The sequence below is a fragment of the Mus caroli genome, unplaced genomic scaffold (assembly GCF_978045245.1).
Source record: "Mus caroli unplaced genomic scaffold, Mus_caroli_1 scaffold_19, whole genome shotgun sequence".
Classification (NCBI taxonomy): domain Eukaryota; kingdom Metazoa; phylum Chordata; class Mammalia; order Rodentia; family Muridae; genus Mus; species Mus caroli.
In genome coordinates this window covers 44,438,933-44,463,493 of record NW_028227274.1, presented here as the reverse complement: position 1 = coordinate 44,463,493, position 24,561 = coordinate 44,438,933, and the positions used below count along the sequence as shown (strand labels likewise).

Sequence of the window (24,561 nt, the reverse complement as noted above, 5' to 3'; positions counted from 1 at the left end):
CCAATACCACGCAGGCGCGTCTTTTGGATAGCCCCCCGAGGCTCCACCCCTTCCCAAGGAGCTCCGCCCTTTCCGTAGCACGCAGGTGCATTTTCCAGAGCGCTCTCAGGCCCCGCCTCCTCCTACAACACCACGCCTCTCCCCTAGTACGCAGGCGCACTCTCCTTGGAGCTCGCGCAGGCTCCGCCCCCCTCCCCGCCGTCCTGCCCTGCCCCGCCCCTAGGCGGTTGCTGGCGGCGGCCGCCGCCCTCCCTCGACCCAATGGCGCGGCTGCGGCGTCAGTAATGTGAAGCAGCGAACTGGCTCGTCCGGCCCCCGGGCCTGCAGCCCATTACACCATCCGCCACGGCAGCTGCTGCAACGCGAACGGCCGGGGAGGGAGGGTGCAGACAGCTCCGCGGGGCGGGGCGGAGCGAGCAGCGCGGCCGGATTCATTCCTGTGGGGCGCGGGGCATGGAGGAGCTGTGCGGCCGCAGGCGGAGTAGGGCATCTCAGGCGACGGGGACAACGGTTTCCATTTGAAGGGGCGGCCAGAACCGGAGCAGCGGTCGGCGGGAGGAACAGCCCCGGGGCAGGTAGCGATGGCCGCGGCCTGGGACCGGGCGAGGAGGCCTGGGCGGGAGGAGGCGTCGGGGCAGATGGCGGGCCGGCGGCGGGCCGGGGTCGTGTGGGCCGCGGGACCCTGGGCGGGCGGGCGGGCGGCTGGAAGGGGTGGAGGCGAAGGTGACGGAGGGCAGTTGTGGCCGCGGAGCCCGGGGCGGCTGGGGAAGTTAAAGGCTGGAAAGGCGGGCGGATTTCCTGAGCGCCTCGCGTAGTTTGAAGGGAAGAAAAGCCTTTTCCGGCGAGGTCTTAGCGTGAGCAGGCCGGGAGTTGGTGCGTCTGACCTTTTTGTTCCTTGTCGAAACCCATCCTGGCCACCATGAGGCCTCCCAGCCTCGCGCCCTTGGCGAGTTCTCTGCAGATGCAAGGAAGAAACCTTTCGGAACCCGCCGCGGCTCCTGCCCCTTTCGGTTACTCGCTGCTGGGCGTGTACAAGGCAAAACCAGAACAAAGCTGGGCTGGCTAGAGCCGGACACGAGGAAACCAATTGCCTGTAGTGTTTCATTTTCCGCACACTGGGAGGAACTGCCTCCCGTCGAAACATTATGTATGGTCTCCGTGTGAACCCTTTTGTATTTTGCTTTCGCACGTCTTTTGGAGGAAGGGGGAAGGATCGTTCCGAGTACGGCTTTTTTTTTTTCCTTTTCTCCCCCCCGCCCCAAGATTAGAAAATAGGGAAGCCCAAATCGTGTTTTTACCTTTACTTGTATGCAAAAATCCTAAAACTGCTTCTTTAAATAAAATTATATATTTTTTAATTCTCTAGTTCGGTGCTCCGCTTCTCCGATGTTTGAATGCGATAGGACCGAACCTCCTCTCTGTGTTTTATACCCGTTTTGGGTCTCAGTGACTAACGTTGAACTTTGGCTCCTGTTACTTGCCTGCGTGGAGAGTTAAGCTGGAGCTCTGCTTTGAACGATAAATAAAAGCTTAGCCTTGACGGGACATAAATGGATCTAAAGACAGCGGTGTTCAACGCAGCGCGCGATGGCAAACTCCGGCTCCTCACCAAGTTGCTGGCAAGCAAATCGAAAGCGGAGGTTTCCTCCTTAATCTCGGAGAAAACAAATGGGGCCACCCCACTCTTGATGGCTGCTAGGTATGGACACCTCGACATGGTAGAATTCCTTCTAGAGCAATGCAGTGCTTCCATAGAAGTCGGGGGCTCTGTTAACTTTGACGGGGAAACCATCGAGGGGGCCCCCCCTTTGTGGGCCGCTTCTGCAGCAGGACATCTGAAGGTTGTCCAGTCTTTGTTAAATCACGGAGCATCTGTCAACAACACGACTTTAACCAACTCAACTCCTCTTCGAGCCGCGTGCTTCGATGGCCATTTGGAAATAGTGAAATACCTTGTAGAACACAAAGCCGATTTGGAAGTGTCCAACCGCCATGGGCATACATGTTTGATGATTTCATGCTATAAAGGACACAAAGAGATCGCTCAGTATTTACTTGAAAAGGGGGCAGATGTTAACAGAAAAAGTGTTAAAGGTGAGTTCAGCTTTGGTTTTCTTTTGTTTGTTTTGTTTTAAAAGACTGCCTCTTATTTTCAGGAAGTTTGGTAGCAATTTATTTGCAGCATTGTTGTTGAGTAGGCCTACATTAACAGACCTGTGTTTACTAGTATTACCTTCCAGTATTACCTTGACTCTGATACTTGATAGTGCATTAAACATTCGTGATGAACGATCCCAGTCACTATCTTCAGCAGCATTTTTCTCTCTTCCCTGAAGGTACAGAGCATATTAGTGGCAGAAGAGCTGACCTCCTGGTTACAATTTGATCCGTTTGGGAGTATAGTGAAATACGTTGTTTTGAACTTTTTTAAAAGTCACTTTGGAGTAGTGAGTCACTATCTTATTTATTCTAGGTAGGCATTTTCCTTGTTACTCTGTCATAGAAGACAAGACCACACTGCCTTGAAAGAATTAAATCTGAAAGAGATATGTGTTCCCTGGTTCCACATACTCGAGGCCAGTAGAACAAATAGTAAATGTAGCAAGACAGAAAGTGAGTTTTCAAGCCTAGCTCAGGGCTTAAAAAGCTAAATAGAGACTAGGTCAAACCAGTGTGGATTTGTTGGCAACAGTTTAAGGACCTTTGTCAGAAAGAGCTTAGGTTTACAGTTCAGTGTAATTTTCAAGGATTGTAAGAAACTAAAGGCGGTAGTGATAGGTTAGGAAGTCTTTCAACCTCTAAAGGAGGCTTTCTCTGCACAATTTTGATAATCTGAAGACCTTAAGTAAATCTGCATAACAGAATACTTCACTACCTAACTTTAAAAAACTGTTAAGAGTTAAGAAAAGCATGCATCAGGCTAAGAGTTTTTCAAACAACATCACTTGGCTCGCTTTGTTTACAATGAAAAATAATTCTTATCCCAGCATTCTAGACTTCTAGAAGTTCCCCATATTTTATAGTTTGTATCTTTCCTTTAGAGATAGACTGTGCACCCCTCTCTCCATGCTTTGCCTTCCTTTGCTGTTGGGTGACACCTCACCTTGTGTGTACATCCATGTATGTATACATGTGTGTGTAAATGCATGTGCATGTGTTTGTGTGTCTGTGTGCAGGCTCAGGTGCAATGAGAACTGTGGTTTCTTTAAAAATACAGAATTGTTATAGAAACATGCTTTTGTTTTAATCCCAGGTATGGGCTATAGGCCTGTTTAGATTGTCCACAGCAGCTGACTGTGGTTTGCCTCATGCTCTATCTAGCAGGGGCCTGATTTTGCCAGCTACAGATAGTTTCTGCAAATGTATGACATTTGGAATTCTGGGGACTCTTGAAAGGCTCTATAAATGCTAAAGCCCCAAGAGGGGCTGTGGCGGCAGCTGCTGCTCCTTCCCCTCCTCTTGCTGGTTGCTGTGCTTGAGGTTTGTTGCATTTTGTCACGTGGTCCTGTGGAAACAGACAAGAAGAAATTTAATATCTTGACTGCAAAGTTCAAACTTGTCCCAAAGAACTGGACTCCCCTAATCAGCAGGAAGTAGTTTAACAACATTGATGCCCCCTTTCTCTTCTAGCCTTCTTTTTCTCCTACCCAGTGTTGGGAGGTTGGAATAGGGGTGGAGAAGGGTGGTGGAAAAAGGGATTTGACAAAGTAGGCAAAAGCCTGGCTACATGCGTATCTTAATCCTAGATTATGTCATTCAATCCCAGCAAACATGGCTAGCTCATTCTTGTTAATATATATATATAGTCAATTGATCCAAGACTGCTGCTATGAATATTCTTGAAGAAAATGGTGTATTAGCACACTTCTGTGACAATAATTATAGTATGAATGCCTGTCTAGGGTGAATTGCTGAAGCAAAGTATGTGTTGAGATGAAGGCAAACTGCTGGGGGGCACTGTGTTGTTACTGAGCATGTTTATAACAGCAGTGCTTTTTTTTTTTTTTTGAAAAGGCCTTATAAAAATGATACAAGACCATTGAGGTTTTTTTTTTTTTTTTTTTTTTTACTTGAAGTTTTTCAGAGCAAATGTGAAACTGTTAAAAAAAAAATCCTGGTACTCAGACAGTCCTTCCAGAGATAGTTCTAAATTTTATACAGACATGAGTATGCAGTTTTATTTAATATCTTGTTCTATAACCTGTTTTTTAAATTAGTAAATTATTTTTAAATTCTTATCCATAGCTCCTTAGTTTTAAGCACTGCATACTTTTCCTTTTTGTACACTAATTAGATGTTCTTGTTCATTTTTACAAAAATAAGTTTATCTTGGCTGAATAGTTGATATTACAGGATATACAATATTTTTAGTAATTTTTCTTTATCATTTTTACCATTTACTAAAAATATTTTTTTCTCTTAATACATCTCAGTTATGGTTTCTCTTCCTCTACTCCTCCCAGTTCTACCCTACCCCCCTCCCATCTAGATCTACTTCCCTCATATTCCCTCTAAGGGAATATGCTATACACTACATTATACTATACATACTATGCTATATTGTATTATACTGCAGTGTGATAAAACTAACACATTGGAATTGAACAAAAACAAACAGAAGGAAAAGAGCCCAAGAACAGGTAGAAGAAACAGAGATCCACTTGCTTATCTACCAGTGAAGCCCATAAAACACTAAACCGAAAGTCATGATAATATATATGTTGTAAATGACCTGGTGTAGACCTGTGCACCTCACATTCATGCTGCCTCAGTCTCTGTGAGTTGATGTGTGTGTCAGTCATATTGATTCACGGGGCTTTGTTTTCTTGCTTGTCCTCCAACCCCTCTGGCTCTTACACTCTTTTGCCAACTCTTCCCTGAAGTTCCATAAGTCCTAAGGGAAGGGATTTGATGGAGACATCCCATTTAGGGCTGTGTGTTCAAGGTCTTGCCAAAATCCTCTACATAATGCCTGGTTGTGGATATCTTTATTTTTTTTGTACTCCTGCAGGAAGAAGCGTCTCTGACAGCTGAGCAAGGCATTGCTCTATTGTAGAGCAGAATGTTGTTAGGAGTCATTTGTTGGTTTGTTTGTTTGTTTAGGACAGTAGTATTTGGTTTACCCTAGGTCCCTGTACTATCCAGTCTTGGATTCTTGGTTATCCAAGCAATGTCAGTTTTGGGTTCCATCACATGGGGTAGAACCTTAAGCCAAATCAGATATTGGTTAGTTAGCCCCACAAGGGTTTGTAACACCATAGCACAAACATATCTCGCAGGCAGGACACCATTGTAGATCAAATTCCTTAGTGGTTTGCTTGGTAGGGTACTGTATCAAAGATGCTAGAATATAGGAGTGCGGGCACCAGCTTGACTTCTTCCTGTCCAATGAGTTGTGTAGATGTTGTCTTCAGGAATGGGGTCCTGCCATCAGATTGTGGTGAGCAACCTATAGTCTTGGCAACAGCATGGGTTGTTTTAGGGGTTCCCACGTACCCTCTTTGACCAACAACTCAGTTAGATGTTATTTAATCCCAGTACTAGAAACTTCATTTACTAACAAGAGATGGCCAGATTGGGCTCTCTCTCCTCCATGAATTGGGTATTTCATTCAGTTCTCCTTCATGTATGGACATTTTAGGGAGCTTCTGCTGAATTAGGTTCCCATGCTACCCCTTAAGTGGCCCTTAATTTTAGCTGTCTTTCCTCATGTCTCTCCCTCAGCCTCTTCTCCCCTTCCCTCCCCACTCCATCCTCCTGTTCTAGCTCTCTTATCCATCCATGGTTATTTACATTTATGACAATCTATTCCATTTCCCTTTCCTAATGAGATTTATCAGTCCTCCCAGTCCCTTACTCTATACCTAACCAGTGTTTCTGCAGTGAGTACCTTGGTGTTCATTGATTTAACAGCCAGTATCCACATATAAGTGAATATGTACCACATTTGTCTTTCCGGGTTTGGGGTACCTCACTCCGAATTTTTAAAATTCTAGTTCTATCATTTCCCTGCATATTTCATGATTTCATTTCTTTTAATGGCTGAGTGATACTCCATTGTGTAACTGTGCCATATTTTCTTTATCTTCTGTTGCAGGACATCTGAATTGTTTCCAATTTCTGACTATTATCAATAGAACAGCACATGAATGTGGTTGAGCAAAAGTCTCTGTGGTAGGATGAAGCATCCTTTGGGTATCTATGCCCAAGACTGGGATCATCATTGTCACATGCTCTGTATGTGAGGATGTGTGTGCTCCTTTTTTTTTTTTTTTTTGCCAGATGATCTGCTGTCTAAGTTATGTTTTTCTTGGTATCAACATCTGACACGTCTTTTTAAGAAGACAAGTAAGGAAATAGTTGTACCAAATGTTTCAGATACCTTCAATTTTAAAGCCATACACAGATAAAAAGGTTTTCTTGTTTCATGTGTAACCTTTTTGTGGTGCCACTTCATTTGGTGAAGTGATTGTTTATCGATGGTAGGGACAGATTCCAGTGTGTACACACCCTCACCTGCCTGTCCTTTGATCCTCAAGCTTTGTTTCTTTGGTAATTGTTCTTTGATCCTTAGATTTTTAGGTGAGGGCATGGGAATGGGGGCTGGGGAGAGACACAGTGGTGATCAAAAAGAAGAACTACTTAAAGCTGATTTAGGGCTGGAAGAGTAGCAGATTTGACTTGGTAGTGAAGAAGAATTTTCTTTGAATTTTTAGCTCTACCTTAAAAATAATAAATGCTGATAAGACTAGAGGTAGAATCCAACAGATTTTCTCTGTAGTGGTGGTGGGGACCTCTGGATCTCATGCATGCTAGGAGGTGCTCTATTTCTGAGCTACATCTTCGTTCTAGTTTCTTAGAACAGATTATATGTCATGCATTAGAAAGTGTTCTTAAAAAGATGACACCAGTCACTTATACTTGGTCGGTCTTTAAATGCCTATGAGTTTTTCATTCCTTTACTTTTTTTTTTAAAGATTTATTTATTTATTATTATATGTAAGTACAGTGTAGCTGTCTTCAGACACTCCAGAAGAGGGAGTCAGATCTTGTTATGGATGGTTATGAGCCACCATGTGGTTGCTGGGATTTGAACTCCAGACCTTTGGAAGAGCAGTCGGGTGCTCTTACCCACTGAGCCATCTCTCCAGCCCATTCCTTTACTTTTTAACAAGTAGTTGACTATTAAGCTTTTCCCTTACTTTTTAACAGGCTGTTGGCATTTTTTGAATATGTTTAAGTGGTGGAATTCATTCATTTGTTGAGAGGGCATTATCAGTAAGACAAGATACCTATTCTTGATCCTCGCCTCTGAGGTTTGATCTCAGAATCAAGTTCATAAGCAGATACTATTATATAAATGGAAAGAGCTTTATCCCTAACAACAGAACTACCTAAGGAGGCGTGCGGTGGGTTCCTTCTTTCCCCAGAGCAGTCTATAAAGAGAGAAAATTCTTCAGATATTCAGGAGTATCTTCAGTTTAACATAACAATTGACTTTTAAAAAACATTTTTAAACTTGATTTTTACTTTTTGCTTATGGGTGTTTTGTCTGTGTGTGTGCCTCTGCATTGTGTATTCTCAGTGCTTGTGGAGATCAGGAGTATTGGATTCCTCTGGGGGTAGTGGTACAATTCTGAGCCCCATATGCTGGGGATCGAACTCAGATCCTTTGGGAGGGCCACCAGTGTTCTTAATCACTGAGCCCTCTCCAGGCCTATAACAATTGGCTTTTGAGACAAGTTGGTTCCTATTTAAAACCAATGATCTCCAAATCTGGAAAGATTATATTAATCCCCAGAATTGCTACATTTGTCTCAGTACTTCACATTTACGATCTTCTTTAGGGTTTGTGTGTGTGTGTGTGTGTGTGTGTGTGTGTGTGTGTGTGGTCTGTTTTGTTTGAGATTTTTGTTTGTTTGTTTGTTTATGCTTGGATTTTTTACTTTGCTGCTCTCAAATGAAGTTACTTAAGCCCGTCATGTCTACTTTTACATCCAAACTGTTAGGAATTTAGCAGTCATTTTTGTATATTTTCAAACATACTGGTCTTTGTTCTTGTTGGTCAAAATATACTTTACTAGGAAAACAAGCGTTGTTGAATTTTCAGATAATTATATTGAGATCTAATTCACATATCATTGAATTATTTAAAACATACAATTCAATGGGTTTTTTTAATTTAGTGTGTTTAATGAGTTAGATAGCTATCACTGCAATTTTTCTTCATCCTGCCCCAAACTTGAGGTTCATTGTCTACTGCATTGCCTCAGTGACTACTGAGTTTCTTTCTATCTGTCCCTGTGAATCCACCTGTACTCGACATGTGTTCGTTCAGTGCAGGTGAGACATGTGTCTCTCGATGTGCTTCTTTCACTTAGCATAATGTGTTCAAGGTTTATTTCATTGTAGCATGTCAGTTTCATTTTTATTACCAAATAATGCCTTTGTATAGTTCAATGGTTCTTAATCTGTGGGTCATGATCCCTTTTGGGGGCTCAAATGACCCTTTCACAGGGGCCACCTTAAACCATTGGAAAACACACTTACAAATACTTAAATTTTGTAACAGTAGCAAAACGTGCTATGCAGTAGCAATGAAAATGATGTTAAGGCTGGGGAACGCCACAGCATGAGCAGCTGTATTGGGCTTGTATAGATAGCATGAGGAAGGCTGAGAGCCTACCTCATAATGCTAGGGAGCCAACCTACCATTATTGCTCATTCAGCGCTGATGAGCATTCCATTCTTTTATTTTCAGCATTATGAGTGATACCTTTATGGACATTTATATAAAAATTTCATGGATATATATTTTAATTTCTCTCAGGCATATGCGTTCCTAGGAATTGAAATAAGGTTACGGAGGTCACTGTCTACATTTGAGGAAGTAACAGGCTGTTTTTCAGAGCAGTTGCATGGTTTATATTCTTCAGAATATAGGAGAGGCCAAATTCTTCTGCACTCACCAGCACTTGTTCTGTTTAAATGCACCCAACTCATTCTAGAGTTGTGATTTTTGGTTCATAGTTTCCCGTGGTTAATGATTTAGTATCTAGTCATATGCTTAATTCACATATTGTCTGCCATTTCTGTATCTTAGTGTCTTCTATTTTTTATGTTTTATAATTGAGCTATTAGAGTATGTATTCAGCATACAAGTCTTTTATCATATGTGTGTGTGTGTATATATATTTACAAGTATTTTTTCCATTTTTATGGATCATTTTTCACTCTTGATGGTATTGTTTATAGCAATTTGAATTATTTTGAAAATGTTAAAGAATATCCATTGTAGATCAGTTGTGTAATATTTGACTTAACAAGATAGTTGCTTATTACATTTTTATTTATTTTGTATAAGTGTGTATGTGTGGGCACACAGATACCACAACACATGTGTGATGGTCAGAGATAAAGTTACAGGGTTTACTAAAATTGTTTATGGCTTAAGAACTTTTCCAAGGATTAAAATTGTGACCTAATTATGATATATACTATATTCCCACTTAGACTGACTAGCAGGACACAGTGGGACACATAAGTCTGTATCCCTTTATTTTGATTTAGGATGTTTGGTAGCTTGTTGATAGCATTTATGTTTAAGCATAGCATTCCATTCAGATCGGGAATTATAGGTCTGTACCTGGCCCAGCTTCCCTCCTGTATCTAATGAGAAAGCTTTTGGTTATGCCCACAACAGTCATGCCACTGCTGCATTAGTGTGCACATTTGCCTGGCAGGCCACTGTTATCCCTGGAGGTTATACAGTGGGTAGGTCCATTGATGACTCCTCTCCCAGCAGGCTTTGTGGTACTTTCTGGTACCTAGAAAGCTACACATCCGGGAGAAAGCTTTCAAGTCAATTCTAGCTTGATTGCTCTGTGTTCTACAATAGTGATGTGTCATCAGCAATAGGGTCTTCCCATCTAGCTCTTGTGGGCAGCCTAAAGCAGTGGCAATTGCCTGTATTGGTTGGGGGCCCTCCGTAACCTCCCTTACTCATAAGGGTAGAATCCCCTTGCTAGAGATTTCCATTTACTAGCCTATACCTTCTAGGCTATACCTGCATTGTCAGTGTGTGCAGGATATCTATGTTTAAACGTTTTTTAAAGTTATAGTTTTAAGTAGCTTTTGAAGTACTAAGTGCAGTACTAAGTTGCCATAATTATTTTTTATACATCTTTAGGGTTGATTAATCCACTCTGAAATTCCCTCTCCTCTGTCTCCTCTATACCATTTCCCCCTTAAACCTTTAACCCTCAGTATTATTCCACCTCTCTCTCTACTTTAATGTCACCTGTTCTATCATCCCCTTAACTGTTAAGAAGGTGATAATTTTTGGCACTTGTTGATTGAGGTATAATTTACATAAAGCCTGTCTGTTTTAGTAAATATTTCTGTAATTTTCAGTGAGCATTGTTACTGCCATATAAATGTAAGAACAGAAATTTCTTCTTTTCCCTTTGCGGTTAACCTTCTTCATACCCCAGCCTCTGGCAGTCATTGGTCTGCTATCTGTCATTGCTGTGTTACAGGCACTGTTTAAAGTAGTGACTATTTTAAAGCAGCACAAATGCCCACTGACAAGGAAATGTTTATGTGAATTATGACATATCTCCTTACTTTAACTTTTATTGTAAAACCATTAAGAACAATTAGGCAATATCAATGTGATTTACAGAGGCTATGCAGACTTGAAACTTTGACATAATTCCAACATACAGGTGAAAAGCATGAATAGTTGTTTTTACTGAATATAACCTTGTCAAAATATAGTATACAATTGCCGGGCGTGGTGGCGCACGCCTTTAATCCCAGCACTCCGGAGGCAGAGGCAGGCGGATTTCTGAGTTCGAGGTCAGCCTGGTCTACAAAGTGAGTGCCAGGACAGCCAGGGCTACACAGAGAAACCCTGTCTCGAAAAACCAAAAAAAAAAAAAAAATATATATATATATAGTATACAAAAAGATTTGTAGAAACAATACAAAAATTATAGCTGAGGAAAATGAAATAAAAACCTTTACTATATAAAAATGAAATTCAAGTCTGTGAGTGTCGTTGGTACAGTCTTACCTGTTAATTTAACATCTCTGGATTCTTTTATGCTGTGTGGCAGAGTTCATAGGCTAAGACAGTAACTTTATAACCTATAAAGCCTAAATATTATGGATTTTGCTAGCTTCTAGGTTAGATGCTTACCAGAGATGCTGAGAAGCAAGGCCAGAGAACATGATGGACATAGTACTGCCATGTAAAATCTGCTTCCATAGTGCACCTGTGTTCCACTTAACCAAATAAAATACTTTCTAAAACTAAAGATTTTTTTTCTACATGCTATAGTGGTTTCAGAATCTTGAAGATTTTCTGCTGTTGTTGAGGAGTAAGCATGAATTAGGAATATGTCATTGGTTGAACTACCATTAGATACAGCATTCACAAGTATAGTATGACTGACTGGCTTTTAAAATGGAATCTCAGATTGCAACCCCATAGGAAGAATAACAGTATCATTAAACAAACCCCTCAGAGCTCCCAGGGATTAAACCACCAACCAAAAACTACACCTGGGCCAGTCTATGGCTCCCTCTCTACATGTCGCAGAGGACTGCCTTATCTGGCATCAGTGGGAGGGGAGGCGCTTGGTCCTGTGGGGGCTTGATGCCCCAGAGAAGGGATGCTAGAGGCATGAGGCGGGAGTGGATGGGTAAGGGGAGTACGATTTTACAGGCAAAGAGGGGATGAGGTGTTGGGGGGGGGTTCATGGGTGGGAGACTGGGAAGAGGGTAACATTTGAAATATTAACAAATAAAATGATTAATTAAAAAAATTAAATGGAATCCCAGAAGTGATGTCACGGAGGTGGCATCCACTAATTTTTGTATGTAGACTTGAATTTAGCCCTCTGCCTCACATTGTTACACTTAGATTAAAAGAGACAACAGCTAATACATTTTAAGAAAATAAACATTGCATTAGTTTTGTCATTTCTGCTCCCCCTCCCCCCCCTTTTACATTTGCTACTTCTGGGTTTAATTCACTACTTTTCTTCCTTCATAATTTCTTGATATGGTTCTTTTTCATTTTTTCATATTCACATATTCTGAGTTTATTGTACTCTGATTTTTTTTCTTCCCATCACAATTTCTTGAGATTGACTGTAGCTTCCTTTAAGCCTGTTTGTTTGTTATGTGTTCATCTAAAAGTATCTATTACTCTGAGCACAGTTTTGATGATAAGATTTGTTATTTAGTACTTTCATTGCCAGTCAGATAAAGTTACCTTTTTGTGTGTGTATGATTTTTTTGAGACAGAAACCTCTGTGTAGCCCTGGCTGTCCTGGAACTCACTCTGTAGACCAGGCTGGCCTCGAACTCAGAAATCCGCCTGCCTCTGCCTCTTGAGTGCTGGGATTAAAGGCATGCACCACCACTGCCCGGCCTAAAATTACCTTTTGACTTAGTTCTTTGACTCATAGACTATTTATTAAAATGAGTTAAAATTTGAAATATAGAGAATTTTTTTATGTTACTGATTTTATTTATTTATTTATTTATTTATTTTGAGATACACACAGGGTTCCTGGCTATCCTGGAACTCACTCAGTAGACCAGGCTGCCCTCAAACTCAGTGGTCCATTTGCCTCTGCCTCCTGAGTGCTGGTGTTAAAGGCATGTGCCATCACTGGAAAGCTTTATGTCAGTCTTTTGATACTCTTTAAAACTTACTTCATGGCCTACATTATGGTCGGTATTTGTTTGTATACTCCATGTGTCTTTGGGGAAAAATATTTTTCTTCCCTGATTTCTGTCTTTATGTTCAGGGTGTGTATTGCGTGCATACAGTTTGTCTTGGATTTTTGTTGTAATTTGTCTGTTTTCCTTCTAGTAGGACCGTTTCATTTATTTCTGTTTAATAGCATATGTTCTTGTAGTTGGAGTTTCATCTGCTTCCTTTTAGGTTTTCCCTGTTTGTGTTTTTTTTTTTTTTTTTAAAGATTTATTTATTATATGTAAGTACACTGTAGCTGTCTTCAGACACTCCAGAAGAGGGTGCCAGATCTCGTTGCGGATGGTTGTGAGCCACCATGTGGTTGCTGGGATTTGAACTCTGGACCTTCGGAAGAGCAGTCGGGTGCTCTTACCCACTGAGCCATCTCACCAGCCCCCTGTTTGTGTTTTTTGTTTGTTTGCTAGTTTGTTTGTTTGTTTGTTTTAACTTTCGTTTTTACCCTTTGGATTACCCTTTATTTCTTTTTATTACTCTATAATTTATGAAAAAACTAATTGCGTGTATCCCCTTGCACTGTTTTTGTAGTAGCTCACATTTAATGCAGCTTTGGCCCACATTTCTTTTTTTTTTTTTTTTTTTTTTTTTTTGGTTTTTTCGAGACAGGGTTTCTCTGTATAGCTCTGGCTGTCCTGGAACTCACTTTGTAGACCAGGCTGACCTCGAACTCAGAAATCCGCCTGCCTCTGCCTCCCGAGTGCTGGGATTAAAGGCGTGCGCCACCACGCCCGGCTGGCCCACATTTCTACTCCCTTTCCAGCAGCATGGCCTCAGGTGCTAGGGCGGGCTATTGCTGCCAAGTAGTTTACTTCCATATGTAGTATTTCAAACCCACTAGATATGGTTGAGAAAGCTGTATTTAAGGAGATTTCCCCTTTTGTCTTCTGGTTTCCACGTACTTATTCCTTTTGCTAAAAAATACTCGAAAGATATTTTTTCCTAGTAACAAATACTTTAGTTTTCTTTTTCATCTACAGTGTTTGCTACTTATTTACATGTGTTTGTTATTTACATTATCCATGATGTGGCTTTATCATGAGGTACAACCTGGGAGTTCTTTTCTGTTAGGGATTCTCACTGAGATTCCATGTCTCAGCTTTTGTTTGTGGTGACACTCTTTTTTTTTTTTTTTCGAGACAGGGTTTCTCTGTATAGCCCTGGCTGTCCTGGAACTCACTCTGTAGACCAGGCTGGCCTCGAAATCAGAAATCCGCCTGCCTCTGCCTCCCGAGTGCTGGGATTAAAGGCGTGCGCCACCACGCCCGGCTGTGGTGACACTCTTGCTGCTTTTGATCTTGCTGTGTTCTAGCAGAGAATGAATGGAACCTTCCTATGGGTTAATGCTTTTCTCTTGAACTTAGTTTACACACACCCCCACCCTCCCACCCCGCCCCATATCAGACCCTAATACAGGTGCCCTCCACTTAAATTTTTGGAGACAAGGTCTCTCCTTAGCTTTGAGGGTGTCAAGTAGGCTGGGCTGGCTGGGTTGCAAGTGAGATCCACCACAGCCAGCATTATCTATGTAAGGTTCTGATGAGGCTCTCACACATTTCCTTGCTTGTAAGGCAAGCTCTTTAGCAATTGAGCATTCTCCCTAGGTTCCTCAGATCATTGTTTATTGTCATTCAGTGTACAGAAGAGAAAATAGCATACAAACCACCTGGAAGCCAAATAGACATTCTAGAACTAAAGAAATTTCAATGTGAGGCTTTTAAAAATGGATTACCCCAGCAGACTCAAGAAGTTGTGAACTAGGTGGGTCAGATGAAAATACAGCGAGAAAATGACAGATGGGAAAGGTCTACAAGAGACAATAGAAACAGGGCCAAGAGGTCAGCGTGCTTAAAGCCATAATTCCAAAGCATGAAAAGGGAGCCCTCAGCAGTATTTAAGGAGAGAGTTTGAGAAAAGTTTCAAGCTAATGAAAGATACATCTTACAAAAACCAAGAAGGATAAAGACAAACACATGAAGGGGATTCGTCAGATTGGCTTACAGAGCAGAGGCTGGGGAGTTAAGCAGTGGCTGTCTTAGTGTGAAGAGCTGCTGCTCAGTCCAGGAAGCTGGATTGGATAGCTGAGATGCCAACCAGAAGGTGCTGTCCACTCAGGTTGGTGTGAGGATTCTGACCCCCTCACTTATCAGAGGCGGGAAGAGCAGGCAGCTTGCTTTTCACCCCTTGTTCGTGAGGGTATCTATCTTGTTTCTACCACTGCTACTATCAGCCCACACCAACACCACAACCAAACAAAAACCACCACAGCACCTGAAGGATGTTCCCTCTGGCTTCCACAGGTACACCTATAATGAACACACACATGATTTGAGCAGTGCTGTAACAATTTGATCCTCCAAGTATCAATATTTGCTTCTAGTATTTGAGTACATGTAGTAACATCCTCAGTTATTTTATTAAATTTGATTTCTTTTTCTGTGATGGCTTGTCTGTTTGTAGTTCAGTTTTGCCCTGTCGAACTGTAGCCTCAAGTAGGGAACAAGTTTCCACAGCTCCCTTCCCAATAGGTTGTGACTGCAGTTGTCTCCAGTCTGCAGTGCAAGCTGTTGAGACGCCCGTGTCTTCTAAAACCAGTGAAGACCATTAGGAAAATTGTGCCCAATACTAGTTTTCTTTCTAATCCTGGATTACTTTGTTGGCTTTTAAGTGCTTTAAGTAAAGTTTTAGGTTTAAATCTGTTGCTAGGCATGGTGGGACAAGCCTGTAACCACTAAACTCAGTAAGTACAGATGGGACATAAACAGTTTAAGAATAGCCTGGGCCTGTATCAAAATAAAAACAAAAGTGAAGGAAGGACAGATGGACTAGAGAAAATGAAAACAGGTTGGTTTTTTGTTTTTGTTTTTTGAGCTAGCGTATTGTCTGTGCTAACGGTGACTGGTTTTGAAAGTACAGTCTCCCACCTCTACTTCTCAAGTGCTGGATTAGCACATAGTCTTGGGTGATTGTACTGCTTTGTCACTGCCATTACTAGACAAAAAAAGGCTTCCTTTTCTCTTTCTCTTTTAAGCCAGATTTTTTTTTCTTGCACATAGCTGTATTTAGAATACTCTTAATTTTTCAATAAGTGCAGAATTTTAGTTCATTTAAAACTGACTTGCTGCATCCCTATTCTTGACTTTATGATACTCTTAATGTAAAAGCAGTGGCCTTTTCTTCTGGTTTAGATTTTTGTTTGTTTGTTTTTGATTTATACTGTCTGTTTTGGGGGGTGTGAAAACAGGGATTCTCACTCCAGAATCATTTGGAATGTTTTGAAAATGTACTTAGGGTAGTAGTAGTTTTCACTTAATTGAAATTTGAAACAAATGACAATCAGCAATTAACCTTTGAGTGCCTTGGGTGATTTACAAACTTTGTTGTAGATCACAAAATCTGAGACAGAATAAACAGATTCTAAATAATCGTTATAGTACTTAAAGATATTGTGGGAAATGAAACAAGATCAACTAATGAAATGTTTCAAAGACCTTGTATGTAACAACTTTTAAAAATCACTTTAAATGACATTTCCTTGTTTACTAGTTGATCACTAGTTACCAGTAGTTGACGGGGTGGTGGGGTGTGTGCCATGGATTGTGTGTGGAGACGAGAGGCCCACTTGAGAGTCAAGAGTCAGCTCTTTCTTTCAACCCCATAGGACCCCAGGATAGAACTCATCAGGATTGACAGCAAGTGGTGTTACTTGCAAAGCTATCTCTTTTTATATTGTTTTGTTTTGTTTTTTGAGAGAGTTTCTTGGTGTAACAGCCCTGGCTATTCTGAAGCTCACATTGTAGACCAGGATGATCTTGAATTCAGAGATCTGCCTGCTTCTGCCTCCCAAGTGCTGGGGTTTAAAGGCGTGAGTCACTACACCTGATGCAAAGCCGTATTCATGGTTTTTTCTTTCTGTTTGTATATATGTGCCTCTGTGTGTACATACCATGACTCATGTGTTTGTAGAGTCTCTTTGAGGTTTATTGTTGTTTTTGGTGTGTGTTTTCTGTATGTGCCAGGCTAGTTGGTCCACAAACTTTCTGGAATTCGGTTTCCACCTCTCATCTTAGTGTAGAAACCCTGGGATTTCAGGCTTACACTTACACTTCTGTGCAGAGATTGACATGGTTCCTGCCGGTCATACTCAGCTCTTCACACATGGTTGTCAAGCCCTTTACTTAGTGAACCACCTCCGAGGCTCTCCAACCCCCAACTTTAATTCTAAAGTAAATTTGTTATTTAAAGTATTCATCTTCAAACCACTTCCTGGTGCTCATACTTTGTTGCAGCTCCCCAAAAGCACCCTGATATTTGAAGGTGACTCACTAGAATAGTACTCATAAGTAAGATTGATTATAGTGATACCATAAGGAGATACAGCTAATCATAAGGGGAGAGTCAAGGGTGAGGTCGTGAGGGGCATGTGCAGGCCTCTTCATTCTTTCTCCTTTCACAAAGAACATTCGTCATCAATAATGAAAAAACACATAGTATTTTGGCACAGGGAAACCCATGACAGATTGAGCACTTAAGGTTGTTATTAAGGACTGGGTCACACAGGTACCTTTTGCCTAACTATATCCCAAACTTCAGACTCCTGGACAAAAACCAACTCTTTAACATAAATGTCATGACTACAGTTTGACACAGTGAGCCACCCATCTCATTTAGGGATTCTGCTGGTGTAGAGAACAAGTTTGCAGATGCCGGTCTGAGGCTAACCTTCCTGAGAGTGGCAGTTTTAGCCTGCTTTGTTAACTTTCTATAAACATGCCCAGAATGATGCATTATGAACACTTCCTTCAACATTGTATATCCATACCAAAGATCTGCTAGGTGGCTTTGCTTCTGATCACCAATCAAATGGTTATTATTGCCCTTATATATAATATTTGATGTTTATGTCATACTGTTTCTATAGGCTATTAGTAACATGCCAATGCCTTTTGTCAGTTTTAATTCATGTGAGAGGTGATGGGACAGTGTTAGGAAAATAGTACATTTAAATCAATATTTAGAAAATTAAATTATAACAGAATTAACCCATTCTCAGAATCTTGTATATATCCTTTGAGGGGTTACATCATACCACCCACATATTTTTCAGGTCTTAGTGGACTTGTTTTTCCTGTGAGAGCAGGACCAATATTGGCTTTAACAGTTAAGACTCATTTGCTTTTCAGGAATTTTGAAAAAAAATTTTTGTCCCCTACTAAAGTCAAGTGGAAGAATCTTAAAGACTAGATTTTCCATTTATAAATGGAGAAACTGACCCAGAAATCTACAAATGACTTACTATTTTATTTTATTTTTTTTGGGTTTTCGAGACAGGGTTTCTCTGTGTGGCCCTGGCTGTCCTGGAACTCACTCTGTAGACCAGGCTGGCCTCAAACTCAGAAATCCTCCTGCCTCTGCCTCCCAAGTGCTGGGATTAAAGGCGTGCGCCACCACCGCCCGGTGACTTATGAATTTTATTTCAGCCATTGTTGTTCAGAGAATATGCTTTAGAGTCACAGCATAGTCACTTTGATTTCACTATGAATGAAAAGTTCCCAGGGGCCGTTGGTTAAGGAGCTTTACCTGGCAACTCTGGTGTTCTGTTGTTTTGTTTTCCTTTCCGTACTTGTTTTAGTCGTTATTTGTTCAGGAAGTGTAATAAATATTTCCTTCAGCTCCTGCTGTGTGTCAGACAGGAATATTAGATGCTGAAGGTAACTGTTTTACCCTTTGTAATTATAATATGCCTCATGGTTGGCTGAGAGTTGACTGACCTTTTCTTGGAGGGTTACATTATATCCTGGCCCGGTGCTTCAAAGTATGTTCTTTCCTCTCTCTTCAAGGCAACACTGCATTGCATGATTGTGCAGAGTCTGGAAGTTTGGACATCATGAAGATGCTGCTTATGTATTGTGCCAAGATGGAGAAAGATGGCTACGGAATGACTCCTCTTCTCTCAGCAAGTGTGACTGGTCACACTAATATTGTGGATTTTCTTACGCACCATGCCCAGACAAGCAAGACAGAACGGATTAATGCTCTAGAGCTTCTGGGAGCTACGTTTGTAGATAAAAAAAGAGATTTACTTGGAGCTTTGAAATATTGGAAAAAGGCGATGAACATGAGGTACAGTGATAGGACTAATATAATTAGTAAACCAGTCCCACAGACACTGATAATGGCCTATGACTATGCCAAGGAGGTAAACAGTGCAGAAGAGCTAGAAGGTCTTATTGCTGATCCTGATGAGATGAGAATGCAAGCGCTGTTAATTAGAGAACGGATTCTTGGTCCTTCTCATCCCGATACCTCTTACTACATTAGATATAGGGGTGCTGTCTACGCTGACTCTGGAAATTTTAAACGATGCATCAACCTATGGAAGTATGCTTTGGATATGCAGCAGAGCAATTTGGACCCTTTAAGCCCAATGACTGCCAGCAGCTTGCTGTCGTTTGCAGAACTGTTCTCCTTCATGCTACAGGACAGGGCTAAAGGCTTGCTGGGTACTACTGTTACATTTGATGATCTCATGGGCATACTGTGCAAAAGTGTCCTTGAAATTGAGCGAGCTATCAAACAAACTCAGTGTCCAGCTGACCCATTGCAGTTAAATAAGGCTCTTTCCATCATTTTGCACTTAATTTGCTTATTAGAAAAAGTTCCTTGTACTCTAGAACAGGATCATTTCAAAAAGCAGACCATCTACAGGTTTCTTAAGTTGCATCCAAGAGGAAAGAATAACTTCAGCCCTCTGCATCTGGCTGTGGACAAGAATACTACATGTGTGGGGCGGTACCCTGTTTGTAAGTTTCCATCTCTGCAAGTTACTGCAATACTGATAGAATGTGGTGCTGATGTGAATGTCAGAGACTCTGATGACAACAGTCCCCTACATATCGCGGCTCTGAATAACCATCCAGACATCATGAATCTCCTTATTAAATCAGGTGCACATTTTGATGCCACAAACTTACACAAACAGACTGCCAGTGACTTGCTGGACGAGAAGGAGATAGCTAAAAATTTGATACAGCCCATAAATCATACTACATTGCAGTGTCTTGCTGCTCGTGTCATCGTGAATCATAGAATCTATTACAAAGGGAACATCCCAGAAAAGCTAGAGACCTTTGTTTCACTTCATAGATGATAATTTGATTGTGCTTCAGTACCGTTAAAGCACGGCTTGGGAACAGTTGTTTCATAAATGAGCACTGTTGTGATAACACCAGCATTCATTTAGCTTGATATCATTGTGCTCTCATTGGCTAAAGCATTGTAAGCATCAAATTTGCAGGATTGGTTTCCCAGTATTTAATATAAATATACCTTATAATATATTGTTGTGAATTATTGAGAAATGTAATGTCATATTCAAATTTCTAAAATTGTCTGCCAAAGGCCATTCTGATTTTGTTTGCTGTTGGGTGTTTGGGACAGAGTTAACTGTTTTTCAGTGATGTCTATATTTTACTAGTATGTGAATTTTATACAATTGGAAGTCATCCTCCCCTGGCTCCCACTTCTGTCTTCAAGTTTTGCCTGTTTCCACTTTTTCTCCCAAACCATTTCTGCTACAGTGTTCCCTGAACCGTTGGTTGGGTCCATGCTAAGTCATAAACCTTATGGACTTGTTTACCATTTGCAGTTACCATAAGTGCTTTATCTTCTCTATGCACCGGCTTAAACTGGGACTGTTGTGTGTTGGCATATTCTCTATGCAGCAGTTGGTCAACTTCAACTCAAAACACTGTTTCCTTACGTTCCGGAGTCCATTTCACAAACGTACTCTCAGAGCATGTCGCTTTCTAGAGTTGCCGGTAAGCTGTTCGAGCTCAAGCTTTTTAAACTTTTATGTTTTGTTTTTGCTTTAGTTTTTCACATCTGAGGTTTCTTTCTTCAGTCCACAGAAAATTTTGTATGCTAAATTTGGGAAACAAATCTATTACAAGTCATTAACCCAGTTGAAATTTAGGTCTGTCATCTTAGGCTAGCGTGCAGTAAAGGAAGACCTTTGTAGAGTGACCTGCCTTTCATACCGCTCCAGCGTCGTCCTGCTTGTGCTGATGGTGTGACTAGGTGTATAGAACCTGCTTCAGTTTAACCTCAGACGTTATCACACAGCCTAACGACTCACATTGAGCTCTCAGTCATGAACTGCAGACCACTTTTAGTTACAAAGAGGCTAGAGCATGTCAGTGGCATGATGCTTGCCAAGCCAGACCTAGGCATCTAAGATAATTACGGTATTTTAGTATGTGGTGTACTGCCATAGGACCAGAGGTCAGTAACAGTGTTCTTTCTTTCTTGCTTCAGGTTTATGTATATCTGTTAAAGATAACGTGCATGAATTACTTTATCTCAATTATTTGTCACCCTATTAAACACAAGAGATTGCACAGTGATTTCTGTCCCCTTAATGAAAGCGCCTCCATCTGTTCCTCTTCCCCTCCCTTCCACCTCCCTCCTCCCAGGTCTTTCTCCCTTCTCCACCCCCCACCCCCTTTATTTTCCTATTGTAGATTTGTTAATGCCGCAGAAAGGGCTCTTTTGACTTAAGAGAAGATAAGTGGGAATTAAAAAGATTCAGGTAATCACTCAGCACTTTACCGTAATTCAGTAGAACTTACAATGAATGGTACATTGCCCTACATGTGTCATAAAGAATTTGTTCTGAATGAAAAGCTTATTGATTCTAGCAGAGAGTCAGTTCGCCTGTGAACTTCATGATCTGGGTCACTTGGATTTAGGATGACATTTTATTCTGAGGGTTGATGAACTGCTACTTAAAGAATTACAAATAATGAAATTCATCTTTATTCAGTAAAAATTTGTAATGGGTAGTAAATAAAGAACATTAGGCTTTTCATTAAACAATTGAGGTTTAATTCTTTAAAAGGTATCCTTACTCATTTTACTACATTTTTAAATTACATTTTACCTTTGGAAAATGGATTAGTTATCAATGGGCTCTTTAAACTCTTTGATGAAAAAGGTTTTACTATGTTTTATTTACCATGGGCAAGTCTGATAAAATATTTGAGCTGCTATATATAAGAATAATATGTCATTGAGGCATATCCTAACAATATTTGGAAATCATCTCCCTCTAATGGGTGTCGTGAGAGTTATCTATGAGTGAGCCACTTTTTTTTTTTTTTTTAAGAAAATAAAACTTGTCCATTTTCATGAATCATCATTGGTTGATTTCACTTTTTGGGTAAAAGATGATAATTTGATTTTAGGATTTAATGTCTTTCTCCCCTCTTTGCTCAGAAGAGTCTGGCTCACCCGCTTATAGAGCAGGGCACATCATCACACTGTTTTACATATGCACTGGAATTTCATAGCCCTGTATGAATAGTGGCTTCCTTCACTATGAATAGATAACAGAACTGGTCCTTACTTAGTCTTGAAAACTGCAGCATTGTATTGCAGTCAGGGTGCGGCTCTCCCTCTTCTGTTTGCCTTCTCCAGAAATGCCACTTGGAGCTCTTGAAAAAGCTGTTTAGTAGCTCAAATTAGCATTGAATTTATTTTAGAGTGAATTGGTTCAGGAGTACAACCTCAGATAACTGTTAGGGCCTTCATCAGAAATGTATGAGACCGAATAAAATAAAATTCTGAAGTTTGTGTTTTGTTTTGTTTTGTTGTCCATGGTGAGGAAATGACCTAATTGCACTCACTTGAATCAAACAATATACATGGTAGTATTGGCTGGAATTAATGTGCAGGTCTCAACATTGTTTCTCCAGAAATACTTCTGAATTTCAGATGTTCTACTTTGATCATTTCTGTAAAAGAAATGGTTATTTTATTCAGATACCAGTCTCCTTTCCAAATGCAAATGAATTATAGGTTTTAAAATGTAATTTTTTTGTCCTTACGTCTGACAAGCATAGGCCAAGATGTGCAAGATAACTTTTACCCTTAATGATTTTGAAGTTAAGTGATTGCTCATTTGCAAAGAAGTAATATTTTTTAAAAGCCCATTTACTGTGAGTTGAGAAATTTAGGTTATATTTGGAAATTTGACTTTAAAAATCAAATTGCCCAGCAAACCCCCTCAGTTTGAATGCACAGGTGTGTTAATCTCTGCAAGTAGTTCCCAGCAGGGGCTGGGTGAGGAATCTTTCTACCCTGTTCAGCAGCACCATTGCTTGGAACTTGAACCACTTTAAAGTTAGATACTAAGGAAACTTAGTATCTCAGGTCATAGTAGCATAGATATTAAGAAACTTGAATTGCTTGTCATCTTTTTCCTTTTCTTTTTCCTCTTGTGTATCACTAAACGACTAGTTTCTCTTCCGTTTGTTGGTTCCCATTGTGTATTTTTAAAAAGAAGTACTGTATCCAGATGCCAGCCAATAAATTGTCACACAATGGAAAAACATGATATGCCACAGCATTGTAAGGTTTAATAAAATTAAATTTGCACCAAACTTAAGTGTGCTCTCATTAACTCTTAATTTTTGGTGAGTGTTACCTTGAAATATATTCCAATGGATTCCTGGATTCCTTTTGAAAAAAATGCCTACTTGATAACTTCAGCTAGATAGAACTTACCCATGCCATTATTACGGATGCTGTGGTGTCAGTAAGATGACTTGTGTACAGTTTACTGTAATTTTTTTTCCTGGTAAATACATAGGAACTAAAGTCTGGGAAAACTCAATGAAGAGCACAGAGGACGGCTTTTAATGTGTTCTTGTCCTTAATAGTTGGTATTATTAAAAGCGTGCAGTGATATGTGTATAATGAAGGTAAGTTTTCTATACTTACATTTCAATTAATATAATTTTTAAGTTTCATTCCCTGTGTCTTAAGTTATCTAATATAAGATTTCAATTGGCCTAGAAAGTTGTTCATAGTTCTAAACTCATGTGGTATAAATTATAATCCAGTGTTCTAGACTTTCACTTTTGGATCAAATTCTATTTTCAGGGCTTGAACAACAAAATGTACACCTCACAATGCCATCTTTCATGGTTTTATCTGTGCTGCTGGATAGAATAGTATTGTTGAATTTTGGGCTTTTCGAGTTAAGAGGAATAATTAATAATTGGTTCCTTGTCACAGGATTTTCCCTGTCCAATTACATTAGTGCAGAAGAGGCCTGTGATTGGACAGGGAAAGGGGAGGCAGAGCTAAGAGTGGCTGAGACAGCATCTTGGAGGAGAGAGGGAGGAAGATAGCAGCGGCTGTAAATCAGCATGGCTATGATGGCTGCAGGTTGTTACAGTATCATAAAGGTTAGAATATTGGGATAATTTGTCTAATCTACAGTTCCTAAGTGCCATGTTACTTTATGTTTAGCATAAATGGTCCATTAAATAAGATTTCCTCATTAAATTACAGCTGCATATTATTGTTAAGTGAGTTTAGTTGTTTTCCCAGTGAGTCCCTTTAAAGAAGGATTTAATGACAAGTGGCTCTGTAGTGCAGTCGAGATGGACTGCACTATTTTGTATTCTGTGGGTGGGAACTGAGAGGTACACAGGATTTGACATAATGCTAAAACTGGAAATGGAAAGATCAGTCTGTTATGTTTATGAATCATAACATTTTTCTGTAATTAGTCTTGGTGAGAGTTCTAATACAAGATAATCAAGTTAGTTTATTGTGTATCTGTTTTCTTTTTCAAGCTCTAGGATTACAGAAGTGAGCCTGGCTAAAAGTCCACCTTCTTTGCCAGCCTAGACAATTTCTGTTTGTCTTCTGGTAGCTAATGTTAAAAGATGGATGGTTTATATGAATGTGACTTTGTAAAGAAA

At 40.4% G+C, this 24,561-nt stretch overlaps 1 protein-coding gene across 1 annotated transcript; it reads left to right on the top strand.

Moving 5' to 3' along the window:
- The first annotated feature begins 251 nt into the window (after positions 1–251).
- Positions 252–23,354, top strand: Fem1c (fem-1 homolog C). Its single transcript, XM_021150650.3, has 3 exons — positions 252–575; positions 1,367–2,094; positions 18,628–23,354. The coding sequence occupies exons 2-3, from the start codon at positions 1,551–1,553 to the stop codon at positions 19,935–19,937; spliced, it is 1,854 nt and encodes a 617-aa protein (XP_021006309.1). The 5' UTR covers positions 252–575; positions 1,367–1,550; the 3' UTR covers positions 19,938–23,354.
- The last annotated feature ends 1,207 nt before the right edge of the window (positions 23,355–24,561 follow it).

Coding starts and splice junctions, on each gene's coding strand:
- Fem1c (XM_021150650.3), top strand. CDS start 1,551: ATGGATCTAAAGACAGCGGTGTTCAACGCAGCGCGCGATGGCAAACTC. Junction 2,095..18,627: donor TAACAGAAAAAGTGTTAAAG/GTGAGTTCAGCT, acceptor TCTCTCTTCAAG/GCAACACTGCATTGCATGAT.